Below are 18,126 nucleotides of genomic sequence, written 5' to 3'. Positions count from 1 at the left end.
GAGGTCGTTTTATTCTTTTTGAAATGCCTGGGTATTCTTCTTTGCATCTCTCTTCTAAAAATTGAATGTGAGGGAAAAGAACCTGGTAGATAAGTCAGCATGGCAGGTTCAGAATGGCAGATAAAGCACCTCTATTACCACCTCTCACTTAAAAAAGAAGTAAAAACCCTCTAAAAAGCAGTAAAGGAAGAAGAGACTGAGGAGCACAATGACAAAAAGAAAGTGACAGAAACGATTCACAGATGGGAGGTGAAACCAGTTTCTGGAGAAATGCTCTCAGACGGCAGAATGGGCCCCGCGGGGGCGACGGTAGTGGCCTGGGGACGCCTGAAGTGTGTTGGGCCACGGCGGGGCTGATGGCGGACTAGAGCCGGACACAGAGGGAAGACGTAATAGTTTGTCTCTGGAACAATCTACTTCCTGCCCAGCTACTGTATGCAGAGTAGTCAGCGGCTAAACAGGGCAGACAGACACATAGGGAAGGTTCTTCTCCACCAAGGACAAATGGCCCAGAGGGACAATCTCTGCACACTGGGATCCAGGGTCTCTGCAGAATAATAGTCTCCCACGTGACCGAAATTCCCAGTTCACTAGCCTAGTGGTCACATGGGAGTCATCCATGTGCCCCTGCAGATTCAATTGAAGTATCAGTGTTTCAAAAGAAAGGAGTGCTCAGCGTCCTGTGCTGTCATGAGCACCACCCCTGCAGTTGGGAGATGTGCACTCTAGGTGCTTGGGTAAAATGGCACTGAAATATCGTGACAGCAGTTTCAGCAGCAGAAGCGCGGCTTTGATCTTGCTGTGGCGGCTCCCAGGAGTCAAGGTCACCTCACCCCCGGATCACAAATGCTCCCGTGAGGAACGATCACAGTTTAATCTGCACCTCTTACCCCTGCTTCTCCAAAAGTGTCCTGTGCCCCAAATCAAATCCAAGGAGTCACTGGACTTGTCCAGCCGACCCCGCAGGCAAGGCACCTGGCACATGTCAGCACGTGTGACAGTGAGTTACAGAAATACCGCCTGCTGCTCCGTCTGTCAGTGTGGCCGGAACCCTGGACAGGGTGGCGCTGCTCTGTCCCACTCGCCCCGCCCTCAAGGGGCTGTACCTTGGCGCTTCCTGGTGTCACACGTGCACAGTGTCCCGGGGTCAGGGAGCCGTCGAGGCCCACCAGCTGGGGGCCTGTCCTCTCCAGGCTGTGACAAGTGCTGAGCATAGGTTTCCTCTGCTGCCACTGTGGCTGAGTGGTGATTAATGCCAAATTAGCACCTCGCTCAGTGACCTTTTAGCCTTCGCTGCTGCTCTCCTTCACTTCGCATTAACTATTTGCAAATATTAGCTTCTCAGGTCATTTCTTCTCATCAGCAACTTTCACAGATGACAGGCAGGTTGTTAATCTGATTGGCAGTCAGGTTCTGTCCTTTGCCCCATCATGAAAGTGTCAGTGCTCAGGCATCTCCCCAGGAATCCGATAAGCAGCCCAGCGGCCTCTGCAATATTCTGAGCAGAGAGCGTCCACAGGAGGCGCTTACAGAGGCCTTTCCGGGCTAGCTTTGGGAGCAGAGGGGCTGGGAAGGGCTTGACGCCTCCCCTGGCACTCGTGGAAACCGGTTTCCATCAACGTCATCAACATATAGGCTAAAAATTAATATGGTGACTCCGTGCACCTCAAGCTTTTTTTTTTTTTTTTTTTGTGATTCACATGGACCTTTAATTTTTCCTTTTTTTTTTTTTAAAGATTTTATTTATTTATTCGACAGACAGAGATCACAAGTAGGCAGAGAGGCAGGCAGAGAAAGATGGGGAAACAGGCTCCCTGCTCAGCAGAGAGCCCAATGTGGGGCTTGATCCCAGGACCCTGAGATCATGACCTGAGCCAAAGACAGGGGCTTAACCCACTGAGCCACCCAGGTGCCCCTCACATGGACCTTTAAATCACATCCTGCTTAAGCAGTAGAGGCAGAGCACAGACAAGGCCAGTCCTCATTTTCCCTGCCGTGCTGGGTGGTGGGCACTCGAGGGCCTCACAGCCACAGCTGTCCCCGGCGCTGGGATGGGGGCCCAGCTCTCTAGTGTCAGGTACCAGATGAAGCATTTCACATTTGCAGAATCTAAATTTATTTTTATTTCCAGTCTCTGCCTTCTATACCCCCTGTCAAAATCCCCACTCTAAAAATGTTTGATCTGTCTTCATTTCCCCTAAATAAACAGCAGTAAAGTGTACTGTGGGTAGTTTAATTTTGATATTACATGTATTTTAGAGAAAAGTGGCAAAGACGTGTCATACTTTTTTCTCCTTTGTCACCAGAAGTACAAGCTAAATTATTTATAGTTTGATACTCACAAAACAGAGGTGGATTCAGGATATTTACTTTTCAGAGAAGAAAAAGGGATTGAAAGTACACGGACAGAACAGAACACTTTGCTGATTGAATGCGTTTGCTCTGGGGAGCCACATTTGCGCCCGAGTGAGAATGCCAGCCCCATTCTAACTGCACACGTGCCCGGCAGAGCGCCCGCCACATGGAATATTTGTGGAACTGGGCAGACTTGAAATGAGTGGGCGGACTAGGTAACTCAACCAGTGAAGTCTTAAGGCAATAAAAAAATAAAGTCAGCAAACATTTTGGAAAACGCTCAACACTCGAAAGCACTTACCCCCACGATACGCAGGTGGAGTCCCTTGACTCCCAGCCATAATGTTCACTTACTGGCTGTGGATTCCACCCTGGGATCCTGCCATCTGATGAAGGCCAGTGACAACGACCACGCCCAAGGGCTCCCCTCCAGGGGTCGGAGCGGGGTCGTGACATTCAGGTGTCCCATCAGAGTGGCTTGACAAGACTCCCCCATGTGTTATGTTCCAGTCTTGACATCTTCCATGCTTAGGAGAGTCCCATGAAGTTTTGCTTTCTCTGCCACAGGAGAGGTTGGCACCCCCGAAACCATGGCGCCCGTCATTGTGATTCCCCCTGGCAACAGAAGTGTGGTGGCCGGGTCCAGTGAGACCACCTTGGAATGCATCGCCAATGCCAGGTATGCAGCGGGTCCCACCCTGGTGGTACGAATCCTTGTAACTGATGAGATGGCCCTTCAGTGGAAAGCCACATCACGCGTGTGCTTGCTATTCTAGCAGTCATGCTGGTCTCGTTTGTCCAGCTGGGCTACACACACGACACACCTGGGAAAATAGGGCCCGACTTCCCAAGCCTGGGACTGCAGTGCTTGCCCTGAACGTACCGAGGTGCTGGTGGACGGCCTCCGTGGGTGCACAGGAAAGAGGCACCTTTCTCCTCGGTAGGGCTCGGTGTTCTCGGCCTCATCAGCGGTGGCTCCAGAATTTGGTTCCCATGATCATGCCTCCCATGTAGCCACGTCCCCTAACAGTATTTGTTTTAAACATTCTTTTCCTGAGCAAATGGAATCATTAGCACTTATGGTCCATCGCTGCCGCAATTAGCTATCCTTGCTCAATAGCCCTTGAGCAGAATGTATTGTCGGTGCGCACCGTGAGGGAGTGGGGCCACACCTGGATTGATTTTTAAAATGTCCATTGTTCAACCCGCCATGGTTCCTGGTAGAATTAGCTTTGTCAGGCTTGTGCTGAATGCCTGAAATTACGATTATTGCCACATACGTGATTCACCGTTGTTGTCAATCATGCCCTGCGCCCTCCCAGGCCTGTCGAGGAGCTGCACGTGACCTGGAAGAGGAACGGGGTGAGGGTCGCCGGGGGACTCCACAGCCATGGGAGACGCCTCATCATCAGCAACCCGACGTCCGCCGACACCGGGATGTACGTCTGTGAGGCGACACTGAGAGGACGCATGTTCAACGCAGCCACAGCGCAAGCCTTTCTGGCTATCATAGGTAACGCGGGGCTCGGAGGTGCGCGGCCCCTCGTGGAGCGGCCCGGAAACAGCCGTCTCTGGCCGGCTCCCTTTCTAACTCAGAGAAGGAGGGTGACACGGAGGCTACCTTCCAGAGTCACCCTGCTCTTCTTTCTCCAAGAACATGAGCCCGCTGAACCCAAAGCGCTCACGTTCTGAGTACTTCTAAGAAATGTGATTCTGGATCCTTCTGACCACAAAGCTCGAGAAGTGGTGTGGTGAGGTCCTTGTCACATATGTCACCTTCTGGCATTGGCCTCTCCAGCATGAAGCTTCTCTGTAGCCCTTACTGGGCGTTTATGGTCAGTTTTCAGAGATTATCCCATCATTGGTATTTTTTGACCCAGAAAAAAAGAAGCTTTGGGATATTATCTTCTGTTAAGTGAAAAGGGGAGAACAGAGCTGCTTCTTAGGACGTGCGCTAAGGGCCACTCCTGAGCCAAAGAGAGCAAGATAAAATTCAGCACCTGGGAGTCGCTGTGGATGCTAGAAAGTGTCAGTGTTCAGGGAGTGGGCGTTGTTCCGTGGCCAAGGAAATCCTCAGGGTATTTGCGGATTATGGTAAGATCGCCATACATTGTGAGGACAGTGCCTTTGTTTCTCGCGTTTCTTCGGCTCCTGTAATACTTTTAGTTCCCTTAGTGGCTGTGGTCACTCTCACCGTGACCCGTCCAGCAGGATAGTGGCTGCTGCAGGTAGGAGGGGCCGAGGCGACGCCAGGGAGGAGAATCTCTGCCTCTTCTCTCTTTCCGGAAGAAGGGAATGAGAACGAGAAAGGTCAGGTCAGCAGAGCCCTGGGGAGCGCTGCGGCTCCTCACAGGACTTGTGTCACAGCTTGCCACTTTGTTGACTAAGAAAGAAGACAAGCTGTGTTCTCCTGTGAAATTAGCAAGGGTATCAGGAAATGCCGAGTAAAAGGCAGTTTGCCTTGAGTGGGTCACACTCCTTTTTCGATCATGAAGAAATGGCTCCGTGGCCTGGAAACGACCCAGCCAAATACACGCAAACCCATCCGTCCCTCCAAATGGAGCGTAAAGACTTTTAAAGCATCAGGAAGGCAGACCTCGAGTCGCATGTCACTGCAGACTCCGCACTAGGGGACTGAGCTGCTTGTCCTGCTGCCTCTCCTCCTGTGCTCCCGACGGAGGGAAACACTGCAGGCCTGTGCCCCACGATGACATCCTCTGCCTCCTGTGAGCATAGCACGTTATAGATGGAACCAAATTAACATTCGGCACGTGTCTGTCTCCGGGAGACAGGACTGTATTGTGTTAAAACATCTTAAGGTGATTCAAACAAGAGAAGAAATTTACTTCCTGTGAACTGGAATGTTTGTTTCCATCATAATTCCCTTTAGAAATATTTAAATCTATCCTATGAACTTTGGTTTCGCATTGACAAGTGAATTCCAAAGCAGGCTGTGTGCCGCTCTGTATTCAGGCTTTGAAAGGGACACAACTCAGCGTCTTTAGGATGTTGATTTACATTCTCTTTTATTTATAAGAATTTGCGATGGCAGGGAGGATTCTGTGCAGGAGTCGTCCCGGGGAAGCCCTGAGGATGGCCACTATGAATCCGGATTGGTTGGGAGATGGTGGCCCCAGGCGCGGTGTGCTGGGAGGAGGTTCCCAGGGGCGCCGTGGGGCCCGGCAGGGAGCTGTCCCGGAAGCAGGCCGGTGCAGGAAGGTGGAAACGCGCTGGCTTTCAGGGGCTTCCATCACGGCTGACGAAACAAGACACAGTTGTTTCCTCTGCCTGTCAACTTCAACAGCGTATTGCCTGATTTCTGAGGTTTATACAGGAATGCGGGCTGCGTCCCACCTGCTGCAAGTCCTGGTGGCCGTCTATGTGACAGGGAGCACTGGCCTCCAGGGGGACCTCTGCTCCAGCCCATTGCTGCTCCTCAGCTCTTTCTCCCGCCCTGCCCTCCACATGCTCCCCGAGAGCCTCCCCACACCCCACATGCTGAGGCCGATGCCATGGCCTGCCCACACAGCCCCCAGTCTCCCTGCTTCAACTACTTGCACCACCGTTCCTCCCTCATGGCCTTCCTGGGCCACTGGAGCCGTGGCGCCCGCCATGCGGCAGGTTGGAAGTGTGGGGTCTGATGGACAGTGGACAGACAGCTGAGCTCCCGCCCCCCTGCGACAGGGGTGTGATCTGGAGGTCCTGGCTTCCAGTGCCCCCAGTAGATGAGCTCACTTGGTCATGTGCTCCTTGCAGCTGACCTGCCTCTTCTGGTGGTGTTTCCATCACCTCCCCGACAAACCGTGGGCCACTGGGCTGGGCTGTGGGGACAGACCTGGGTTCAGACCCTCTAGGCACCACTCATGGGCTCGAACAAGTCCCTTTGCCTCTGCTGGCCTCAGTTTCCACATGTGTGAGCTGTAGACGAGGTAGGAAACGATCGGGGTTCATACCGTGAGCAGTAAAGGTAGTGCTGGTCACAGAGGCAGGGGGATGGCAGCGTGATGAGGTGTGGGCAGAGGGCTGTTATCCCACCTGTGGCATTGTTTCAGCTCTTTACCGATGGTCACGTGACATGCACTTTTCACCTTAGCTGTCCCTGAAGTCAGGGTGTGTCTCAGGATCCCTGGAAGCATTTTTTCTTTCCTGAGGGTAAATATAGCTGCAAAGTCTCAGATTCAGTGAGACAGCGTCTACATCTTCCTTTCCAGACTGACGGACCGATACCGTCTCCTGTCACTGCCGTTCACGTGCTTACCCTGTGTCCGTGAGTGTCTGTGTCCCTGCCTTCAGACACGTATCAGCGTGAGTGGCTGCTGTCCAGAGCCATCTCTGTGCCTCTCAGGCTGGTCTGGTGTTTGTAGACATGGATCATTCAGGAATGCCAAAATCGTATCATTAGAATCCCAGATTACTTGTACCATCGACAGGCTGATACAGGCCACAATCAAGGAGTTACAACTGTGCTGGAAGGTTCTCTAGAGCTGAGACCAAACCACTCTTCACTGTCTGAATCCTAACAGAAAATGCCTCCTCCCTCACAGTTTCCTTCCTTCCCCCCACTTAACATTTCTTGAGTCTGCATCTCGGACACTGCTCTGGGCATTGGTGACAATGTGGCGAAAGGGGGCCTTGGCCCCGGCATGCAGGAGTCTGGTGTGGAAGGCAGGCGTGCACGAGGCAGGGATGACTCAGCACAGCAAGCGCGCACAGCAGGAAGGGGCGCCTGAGCTCACGCAGCAGGTGCGGAGCTCAGAGGCCCTCTTGGCATAAGGCCAGGCCAGAAACCTGCGGCGGGCCTTGCACCCCACCTGCCCTGGTTTAGGATAAACTCAAGATGTCTTCTTTCTGGCTCTACATACAGCCTACGTTAGAAGCACCCCCATTAATCATCGGTGCCCTGTGACAGCTGGAACTTACCTGTATAGCTGAACATTACCGAGTGAAGTTCAGAAAATAGAGCTGTTACAGAACTGTTTCTAAAACAAGAGAGAAACTTGTATGAAGCAAAGCCCAGTGGCGCTTGGGTCATTTGCTCTAAATGCAGGATGGGCAGGCCAGCTATAATACCTCGGGATGGAGTGGGGTTCAGCGGGCAGGGAGCCACAAGTGTGCTCTTCACATACTGTCAGTCCTTCCCGGCTCCCTGGCCATCTCTGCCCTCCTTGCTACTCTGCCAACCATTTGTGGAGCACATGGTGTATGTAGGACCCTGCCGAAGGGCCAGTGTGGGCAGAAGACGAAGGAGGCTTTGCAGAGCTGGAATGGGACACACCTGTTCCCTAGAAGGACTTCAAGTTTGTAAGGTCTTCGGTGATCTCCTGTATCTCTCCTTCCAGCGGATGGTATTTAAGTGTTTCCTCATAAGCTGTGCCAGGCACTACCAGTGTAGAGATGAGGAGGACACAGTTCTTCTCCAAAGAAGGTCCCAGGTGGAGGGGGCACCCTACCTGAGGAGGTTGGGGAAAACTTTCCAGAAGACTGGCACTAGGGCTGATCTTGAAGACCGACTTAGGACTTGCCAACAATACAAGTATCTCTTGTGTGGGAGCCAGAGTGTGGGGGCTGCTCAGGCCCCACAGTCCCAGGGGACAGGCTCAACCACTTCCTCTCCTGGTGGTCTCATGGGCCATCATCGAGCCTTCGATGGGTCTGGGCTCTTTTCTGGGGGCTCTTGGGGAGAAGCCACTTCCTGGCTCACTCGGGGTGGGGAGAAGCCGGTGCACAGGGTTGTAAGACTGAGGTCCTCACCTTGTTTCTGTTGTTGGTTGGGGTCCCAGAGGACCCCCTGCTCCCCCTGGCTTAGCCACCTTCTTCTCCACCTTGTTCTCCAACAAGCCAGGACTTTTCGTGCTGCAGGACTCTGAACTCCCTTCTTCATCTCCCCTTCTAGCAGCAGGGAGGCCACTGCTTTTGGGGGCTCCAGTGATAAGACTGGGCCCACCCAGCTGATCCAAGGTCAGCTCTTCGTTTCAAGATTGACAGCCTTAACCACACTGGCAGAGGCCATCTTGCCATGTAGCATGATGTGCTCGCAGGTCCCAGTGACTAGGGGCTGGACACCTCGGGGCCATTCTTCCCACCACAGTGGACAGAGACACCATGTGTGGATGATGGTGGCAAGTCAAGGACATTTCCTGGCATGAGATGGTCATTCTGGAGCAGAAGGAAAGACAGAACAGGGAACATCCTCGGGTCTCATGGTAAGCCCTACTCACGACAGGCCCTGCCACTCAGCTGTGGGGGCTTTGGCAGGAGAGCACGAGGAATCCTTGGGATGCACGGGCCATCCGCCGTAGCTGCCTCCATGAGGCCAGGGTGAGTGCTGTATGGCCCTGGCATTTTGGAAGGTGGGGAATTCAATAGAGGCCTTGCCCTTAGGCTGCCTGGGAGGCATCCCACCTCCCGTTCTGAGACAGGGCCAGTGGAGGATGATCAGCGTGGCTGGCTGTTTCTGAACAGGGATGGGAACGTTTTCCTGATGTCTTCACATTGTTTCAAGAGAGAGAAAAGTGTTCATTGCAATCACTAGCTTTACTTACCGGCTGTACGTGGGTTACATTTTTAGAAGTCTGATGTGCACCGGTGTTGGCAGTGTGCCCTTTCTAGAAACGGTGGCTGCCAATTAGCTAAGACACGCACTTGCCCCTTAGAGGTTAGGTGGTTGCGGGAGTCCATACTAGTTGACGACCAGCTCCCAGTTCAGCCCACAGTCCTTGCATTGTGGACGCGCCTCGTGTGCTCCCACTCTTGTCCTTTGAGCTGACTACGTGTAAAAGTAGCTGGGGATCAAGAGAAGAGGTCTCTTCTGAGCACCTGTTGAATTCTGTCGACAGGAAGGGTCAGCCCCGAGCGAAACGGCACACATATGGTGGGGAAAGAAATACAATTACCGTCAGAAGCTACAGGGCCTTTCCGGGTCTTCACAGCTGCGCGCCCGCGCTGCTTTGTTCAGTCTCCTGGAGAAGTTTCAGGAACAAGGCCGGAGTATCAGTAAATGAACAAACCTGCTCGGCCCAGGCCATTCCTGGCCTTCCTAGTTGTCAGCCATGCAAGCCTCCCTGGTTATTGGCTCCAGGGGAGAGAGAGAGCCCTTGGCATGCACTGGCAGGACACCCTTCCGGACTGTGCCCAGGCTGCCGAGTGCGTGGGGTGGGTGAATTAGTGCCAGTTCCCACAGTAACTGTCTGCAGGGGGGTGGGGGGGGATGGCAGTGTTCGCAGGCCAGTGGCCTTGACCAGGCCTCTGATGCACCCCAGCCCTGGAGCCGTGCCGCTGCTCAGCTCGAGCCAGCTTTGGGCCACATGCAATGAGCACCCCCTGTCTCTGACCCCATGCTTGGTCCTCCCCTGGCCCCGGGGGGAAAGCTGGGTGGCATCGCAGAGGGAGGAGAAGCAGCACCGGACACTGGCCGTCGCACCCAGTGCCTCGAGGTAGCCATCTGGTCCTGTAGATGTTGAACATTTCTATATGCATGTGTCTGTTATCAAAGTGTGCTTCCTCTGGGATGAATCCCACGGGACTTGAGCAAAGTGAAAAATGCCATTTCTGAAGGTTACACGTGGTGTGATTCCATTCCTGTACCATTCAGGAATCGGGACAGAATTACAGGTGGAGACCAGAGGAATGGCTGCCAGCAGTGAGGGAAAGGACATTGGGGTGGCCAGGGTCCTGCAAGGGCAGCATGTGGGACCCTTGGGGGACAGGCCCATTCTGCCTCTAGACTATGGGTCCACATGCCCTCGCTGATTATGTCGCCTAGGGCTAAGCCCACACATGTGCTTGCACACACACACACGCACACAAGGCAGACGGCGGAGGTGAGAGTAGGGTAGGTCAGTATCTCGGGTGTGATGTTGGACTGCAGTTGTGCAAGGTGTCACCGTTGGGGGAAACTGAAGGAAGCCTGGGATCTCTATTATTTCTTACAACTGCGTGGGACTCTCTAATTATCTCAAAATAAAATGTTTAATTTAAAAAAGGAGAACCATAATTAATCACGGACAAATGTTGACTCTGTCACTTGGTCTTTTTTTTTTTTTTTCCTTTTCACTTATGTCCCTTTCATCAGACCATGGAGGTAGATATCGACGTTCCCATTCACTGATGAATATGGGGCATGACCTGCACATGACGGCCGCGACAGGACGCAGCTCTGGGATGGTCAGAATATAAATTTCACTGCTGTCATGATTATTGATGAAGGGAAAGCGGCTGAATGTGAACATGTGGGTGTGCAGGGAAGACCAGCTTGAAAAGAGACTGTGAATCTTCGTGGTTTTTCTTTCCAAAGCCTGGTCTACACACACCCAGAACCTAGTCGAGGACTCCGTGTCCACCTGGCGAGGGGGCAGCCCATTCCTCAGGCAGATGGCATGTGCCCGAGTGACCCGGCTCATCGCAGAGGGGTTCCCAGACTCCCATCCCCACGGAGAAACCTTCAGCCTTTTCTTAAGTGTTCATGTCTCCTTTCCCTCTTGTGGGTCCCACCCTGTCTTAAAGACCCAGGCAGTGCAGGAGCCATACCAAGCCATGCCACCCACTCCCCACACAATGACAGTGGCAGTCAGCCACCCAGGAAGACAGTGCCCAGAGACTAATTATCACACAGAAAGGGAATTCAGCAGCTTTGTTATCACAAATGAAATCGCTGGCACCTTCACACTGGCTGAATCTGGCCATGCCACTGTTGAAGTTCTGCTGAGAAAACTGAAAAGAGTGTTGCAGTTCACTCTCCAAGGAGAGAGTCACTGTGAATACACCTGCCACTGTTCTGTTCAATGGGCGAGGGGAGTAGCTGGAGAGACACAAGCCATGGAGTTTCCTCTGCTCCTGAAGATGGATGAGAGGCCCTTTTTCTTTCTTCTCTTTGCCATTATTTAGCCTTCCATTGAAGTAGTAAATCTATATTTTGGAGAAGAAGAACGACTAAGACTTTAAAAAATACGTTAATGGGCCGCCCGGTCCCCTGACACAGGCCCATGCCCGGCTGTGACGTTTTATTGGACATGCTGCGTGTGTCGGGGTTTGGTTTGGATATGGAAACAAACTAGCCTATAAAACACTGTGCTGTAAATATAAACCTTTATGAACCTCTCGGGACAGTCCTTCTAAAATGTGAATTAAGATATTCCATGATTCAAGCCCATAAACAGGAAAGTAGCCATCACCCTGAGTAGTAATTTGCTTTCTGAAACCTTAGGATAAACTGCCTTTGGCCTCCGCTCACTGAGTTCTGAGTTCGCGTGTACGATGGTGGCGAAAGAACTTTCCAGAAATAGTTTTTAAAAGGGGTTTGAGCTCTTTGAGGCCAGACAGTTATCCCGAAATACACCTCTTCTGCTTAGGGGCTATTTTGTTTCTTTCTTGTTTAAAGAGCCACCGTATTTTACTGCTGAGCCCGAGAGTCGGATTTTAGCGGAAGTGGAAGATACCGTGGACATCGTGTGTCGAGCCATGGGTGAGTGTGGGGCGGCTACTCCACGGGCTGCTGTGAGGCAGGGGGACTGAAGGGCACTTTCATCACTGTCGGGATACACATTGAGTGTGATGTTAGTGACAGGGCCTTTGGATCCTGGCAGAACTCAGTAACTGGGCATGTGACCTTGAGGAAGGTGACCTCGACCTAGCTGAGCGGTTGCTTCCTCACCTGCAGAGCGGAGATAAGAATATTGACCCAAGGGAACAAGAAGAAGAACTTCACCCCATCTGTCCCCACGGAGATGGACAGCCTTGTCCTCTCAACTCCTTTCAAACACTCTGGTTCCACAAGACCATGACTCCCCAAGGCCTGGAGCAGGAGGTGCTCTTCTGTCTGTGGGGCGACGGGCACTGGTGACGACGTGTGCTCTGCAGTAGGAGAGGTGGTTCTAAAGTCTTTGAACAGGAAGCCTTCCTTTTTTTCTTTTTCCTTTTCTTTTTCTTTTTCTCTTTTTTCTGCTTCGGGTTGACTTTTTCTTTGTTACTCTAGTAATCTCACCCCTCACCCCCTGTCTTGGTGACAAGCTGTCCACCGTCAGGCAGCATCAACAATTATACGAACCCCCCTCCTAGAGACAGGCTTTTTAAAGGCAATTTCATTAACAAAGGCTATGTTAGTGCACTAGACACTGTCAGTGAAAAGACTTTTTTTTTTTTTTTTTTGTTATGTTTAAACTTGTCCATCTTAAGGGTGGGGATTTCATTCTAAGAGCTTGGAGGGTAAGGATTAGCAATTTTGTAAATATCCAAAACAGCTCCATAAAAGAGATATTATTTTCTCAGAGTACACATACAAAAACAAGACCTTAGAAAGTGAGGTTAAGTAATGTGCTCAAGGCACAGAACCAGGGAGAGGAGATGAGATATACCTCTGAAATCCCAGCCCAGCATCTGGCATATAGGAGCTGCTCATTAAAGATTAGACAACCTGCCAGAGGTCTTATGGCAATGGAGACAGGAATGAAACCCAGACCCATCAGCTCCCAAAGCAAGGGCTTTGGCTGGGGCACCTGGCTTCTCCCAGAGAGCTGAGGTTTGGGCCTAGAACTCATGCCAGCAGTCCACGCGTACGGACATGTCATTGCCCATCTCTGAAAGGCAGTGGGGTGTGCTCTGAGCAGTGTTGATGGCTCCTGGCTCCTGCAGAGATCGGGGTCTGCCACAGGCCACCCTCATCTACCCACTGTGCTTCCACTTGGAGCCTATGTCCTGGAGGACTTAGTCCCCAGCCCCTGGGCAGGTCACGGGGGCACTGTTGGCACATCTGCTCTGCGACCATCCTCTGTTCAGGATCCTGGGGATGGGTAGGGGGAGAGTGATGTGACCTTTACATGGAAATGTCCCCCTCGTGGTGGGTCGCACTGCTCTCTTCCTGGCATAAACACTGTTTTCCAAGGTCAGCGGTGCTCTAGAAGTGGAACGCCACTGTATTTTGAGTGCTCAGACTTTAGAAACCAGAATCTGCAGCACTGCTGGGGATAAGATTTCTGTTTATGACCCTAAATCACCCCAAAACAGAAAGACTCCCGGTTCCCCATATACTAACAATTATTTTTCAATAAATGACAGTCTTAAGCCCTTCCCTTGACAAGAGAATGCTCTTTTTTGCATGATTTCTACAGGGTAAACTGCTTGGTAAATACAGACGTGTACATGTATACTGAGCAGGTCTTTCAACGCTGCCATCAGATAATTTACTGCTTTTTTAAAATTTTGACAATGAGACTACAGCAGCATGCGAAGTGGTTACTCTTCATGAAAGCTTGATCATGTAATTGCTCTTAGGAGATTTTACATGAATTGGTTATGCTTTTACCTTGAAATGGATTTTTTTAATTTCCTAATTTAAGGAAAAGTGACAGGAAACATAATTAAGGCAAAGAACAGAATCTGAGAATACATTATCTTGAAATATTCCATGACATTAACTTTATTTATTAAAGAAGATATCTTACACCTACATGGCATCTGAAATCAAGGGATTTGGGTGTGCTTTTCACTGTGAATCCTGCCAAGATGGGTTTTATTTAAATTAATTTCATAGGTAGGGAAACCGAGGTAAAGAACCAGCCTAGACATTCCTGCGCGCTTCCCATGGGCCCACAGCAAACATACATGCACCCGCCATGCTCAGGACCACGTTGGCGCATGTGTTTTGGCGGAGTGTCTGTGCACAGCCTGTCATGTCTACCCAGTTGGCATAGGTGGCTTAGGAGGTCAGAGACACACCCAGGTGGCAGTGTCCCCTACCACTAGTCACACAAGCTTCCGGGGAAGCTGCCCAGGGAAGGAGCCTGGCGTCTCCCAGGTCAGAGGTCATCCCAGGCAGTAAGGCACCGGGGACTAGCGCACGCCTCGTCATGCCCTGGGCTCCACACACTGAGCATGGCCTTGTCAGGGCGGAGCAACAGAGGTCCTCATGCTTTCAGGCTGAGCAGAGTCCCTTCATTCACAACCCAGGTTCCGCCCCTGTGAGCCTACCCTTTGTCCCCTGCATCTTCCCTCCCAAACCCAGCCTCCCCACCGCCATCCACTGGGCCAGCTGGGTGGTGCAGGGCTCTGGTCTCACTGACCGAGGCCTGAATTTTCACTGTAACATCATTAATATGAGGAATGAGATGAGGAAGGCACAGCCAGCCTCAGTCTGACCCTCCATCCTCCTGCTCCAAGTGCTGGCCTTGCTCCGAGTGCCTTTGTCTCCTAGGGACAGGGGTGGCACCATCCTTTGACCCCTCCTTGTTACCTGCTGGACTCATATTTATCTGGGAGCCAAGGCAGCTTTTCCCACATCCACAGCTAAATGCCCCTCAGGACCCCTTAGCCTCCTCCCACAAGCACCTCGTGTGATTTACCTCTGCCATCCTCCACTGCCATGGACGTCCGCTTAGATCGGTGATGTCCAGCCCCCTCAGCAGGAGACGGCTGAAAAGATGGGATGCCTTCTTCTTATGGTTAGTCCTAATCAGAGTCATTCTAGCCACTGAGCTTTGGCCGTGTGCCAGGCACTGGGGACATCTGCGTGCACTGATGGGGTTAATCTTCCAGCAGCATTTCAAGGTTGCAGTGACCACTTCCTTCCAAATGTGTCTCCGGTCCTGGCGGCCCTTCCCTGAGCCTCGAGTGGCAGAGGCAGGCGCTGCAGGGCAGCAGGGGCCTTCTTCCTGATCCCTGTCTGTTCCCAGGACAGTCATGGTCACAGCTGGAATCCCTCTCTCTCCAGACCAGAGCACAAACCTGGACCGGCTCAGGGGGTCCAGAACGATCTGCAGCCCAGCAGATCTGGAGTTCATTACTGCACTTCCTCTTGCTGCTTCTCTGTGTCCATTTCTCTGCACATAACACTGTGCAAGGCAGAGAAAGGGACTCTAGACGAAACATGCCGCCAGACTATCACCTTGTAACGTCTGAAACATGTTCTCCTCAGCCCTCATGTAAAGTGCTTGCAATTGAGTTCTTTCAAATGCCCAATTATTTCCACTCCTGCGCAGGGGTCCCTCTTCCCACCCTCCAGTGGTACAAGGATGCCACGTCCATCGGCAAGCTCCAGGATCCCCGGTACAAGATGCTATCAAGCGGAGGCCTGCGCATCCAAAAGCTGCGTCCCGAGGACTCGGGGAGCTTCCAGTGCTTTGCCAGTAATGAAGGAGGGGAGATCCAGACCTATACCTACCTGGACGTCACCAGTGAGTCCTGCCCCCCCACAGCCAGACTCCCTGCGCTGGGCCCTCAGCCACAGCTCCCCACTCGGAAAACCATAGCATCTGTTCTGCAAACGGACAGGGTGTGGGGGCCAGCAGTGACCCACTGTGGAGGGCCACCTCTCCGGCCCACAAAAGCCCACGTGCTAAGCCCCCAGGCAGCAAATACTCCCCATTGTCCCTACGCCCCGCCGCCTGACCTGCTCTCAGGAGAGTCTCGTGCTCTCCTCTCTGCTGAGAAGTGAGAGGACAAGTATCTCCACTTTTCTGGACTGAACTGGAAGGACTGTTCAGTGAATAGCTCATTCCTAATCTTTTTCTTTTGATCTTTTTCCCATTTTTTAATATTCACATTCTATTTTAGTTTTATTGAACAATTATAGTTCTTCTGTAAGTTTCTTTTATTACCCCATTAGCAGAAATACTTTGGCACCCTGTCTTTGAAAACTAAAACGAAGGTATAGGTTTTCACTGTATCTGTGGGTTTCCTTTTTCAGCCCCACCGTTGTAATATTGTTCTTCTAAAATGAAGTCGTATTTAATGGTTATGGAATTATACCTTTTGGAAGCCAAATGCTGATATCCTCAGGTGTGAGAGCCGCTTGAGGAAGCAAATCGTGTCCGTATGCAGATGGCTCTCGTTTGCCTGAACTTAGGAGTTTAAGGATTCTGTGTGTGTGTTTTGGTAAAGTAGGGGTCATTACCTTGAGCCTTGTCCAGGGGTCAGATTTAGTCTCTGGTTTAGAGCATAGGAAACCAGTATCACTACAAATGATGGCAATAATATTGGGTACTTATGCCAGAAACTGAGTTTCACTCAATTAGAATTATTTAAAGTCTATCTTACAAGTCGGCCGGGCAGCTATGGGGCACAGATGAGCATACTTTTTTTTCCTAATTTATTTTAATTCCAGTATAGTTAACACAGTGTTATATTAATTCATGCATTTAACAAACATTTACACAGCATCTATGTCAGGCACTGGGTCTGTCGGGCTTGGGGACAGAGCTCCGAGGAAGACATGCGAGGTTCTCACGCCTCCAAGACAGAGGTCAGGAAGCGGGGAGACAGACGGCAGAGGAGGGGTAATTTAGCCAGGGATGAGGGCTGGGAAACGAGCGGACAGGCAGGGCCCGGGGTGACCAGGGAGGCCTCTCTGAGGGTGGTCAGGTTGCATTCCTTGTGATGCTGCCGGAGCTGAGGCCCAAAGGTGCAAAGTTTCATGGGTGTCATGGGATGGGGGAGGCTGCAGGTGCTTTCCAGACACAAGCTTGGAGAGGTGTGTGTGCAGGGAGCAAGGAGACAGTGGGGACGCAGGCTGGTGAGGAGCCAGGGGTCATGCTAGGAGGTAGTTTGGAGGGACAAGCAGGGCGAAGGCCCAGGAGCCCGAGGGAAGATTCTACCGGCTTTCAGCAGGGAGTGGCAGGGTATCCTTCATGGCTTCCACAGGGCACTGACGGCCGGGTGTAGGATGGCCAATGCAGGGAAGAGCGGAAGGCTTAGGACCCGGGAGGAGGCCACTATACTGTCGACTTGGGGGCCCCAGCCAGGGAGGGAAGCAGGGGGCTCTGGGATTTGCTTTGGAGGTGGCATCCACAGGGCTTATGTGGTTTGTGCTAGAAGGAGAGGTGGCAGCAGTGCTTCGGTCCCGAGTTTCATCCACTGGTCCTGGGAACCTCAGGGGCCTTATGGATTGGGGACATGCAGATCAGAGTAGAAAAAGTCGCTGAGTCTCGCTAAAGCCAGCCTGAGCTACCCACCACCGTCTCAGTCTGATTGGGGGCTCTCGGGAGCTGGAGGCCCATGCCAACCCCCAAGGACAAGAAGACACCCCCAGCGCTTGGGCCCCGACACTTCCTGGAAATCCCTTACTGACGTGCTTCAAATCTGGTTATTTTGTGAAAGTGTCATCCTTTGGGTAATATTTAATATTCAAAAATCCAGTTTTTCTATTTTTCCAAAAGTACTAAACGCGAGCTTGTTAGATTTACCTGAGTAACTGTCCCCCTCGTTAACGTCCACCTGAAGCAGCCGCTCCCAGCTCCTGCACTCGCCCACTTGCGTGTCCATTCCGCCATGAGACTAGGGTTCTCTTCAGGTTGTAAACACAGGCAGCTCCTGGGGGACAAATAAGGGAAGGTTATAGTCACTCCTGAAAGGTTTTCCTCCTTTATTGCTACAGTTATCTCTGTGATTAGTCCCATAAAAGCCCATATGGGCTACCCGGGCAGGCAGGTCTGAGCGCGTCTGGGGACAGCACACTGAGTATCTCCCTGTTGGCTCCCGCTTAGATGTCGCCCCAGCGTTTACTCAGCTTCCGGTGGACACCACGGTCACCGATGGGATGACGGCCGTCCTGAGGTGCGAGGTGTCCGGAGCCCCCAAGCCAGCCATCACATGGAGGAGAGGTAGGTCGCCAGTGCAGCCTGGCCCACACACGGATGAGCCCATCGGCCCAAGCCATGTGTGTTTTCGTTCCCGCCCTCCTTCGTTCTTTCAGTGAAGACTGGCAGCCACCTGTGGGGCACCTGCCCGGCGTCAGACGCCTGGGCCACCAGAGTGAGCCAGACGGACAAGGCCCCCGGGAGCTTC

The 18,126-nt window shown here is 52.1% G+C and overlaps 1 protein-coding gene across 1 annotated transcript in view; it reads left to right on the top strand.

Annotated features, from left to right (window-relative positions):
• Positions 1-18,126, top strand: part of LOC111145539 (sidekick cell adhesion molecule 1) — a 509,203-nt gene that overhangs the window by 270,143 nt on the left and 220,934 nt on the right. Inside the window, 5 exon segments of the mRNA XM_022500452.1 lie at positions 2,923-3,034; positions 3,678-3,868; positions 11,732-11,815; positions 15,324-15,518; positions 17,826-17,942. Coding sequence (XP_022356160.1) covers positions 2,923-3,034; positions 3,678-3,868; positions 11,732-11,815; positions 15,324-15,518; positions 17,826-17,942 — 699 coding nt within the window.

The sequence above is a fragment of the Enhydra lutris genome, unplaced genomic scaffold (genome assembly GCF_002288905.1).
Source record: "Enhydra lutris kenyoni isolate GAN:26980312 unplaced genomic scaffold, ASM228890v2 scaffoldscaffold13, whole genome shotgun sequence".
NCBI classification, from domain to species: Eukaryota; Metazoa; Chordata; class Mammalia; order Carnivora; family Mustelidae; genus Enhydra; species Enhydra lutris.
The sequence above is the reverse complement of the archived record's forward strand: the minus strand, read 5'-3'. Positions and strand labels throughout refer to the sequence as shown.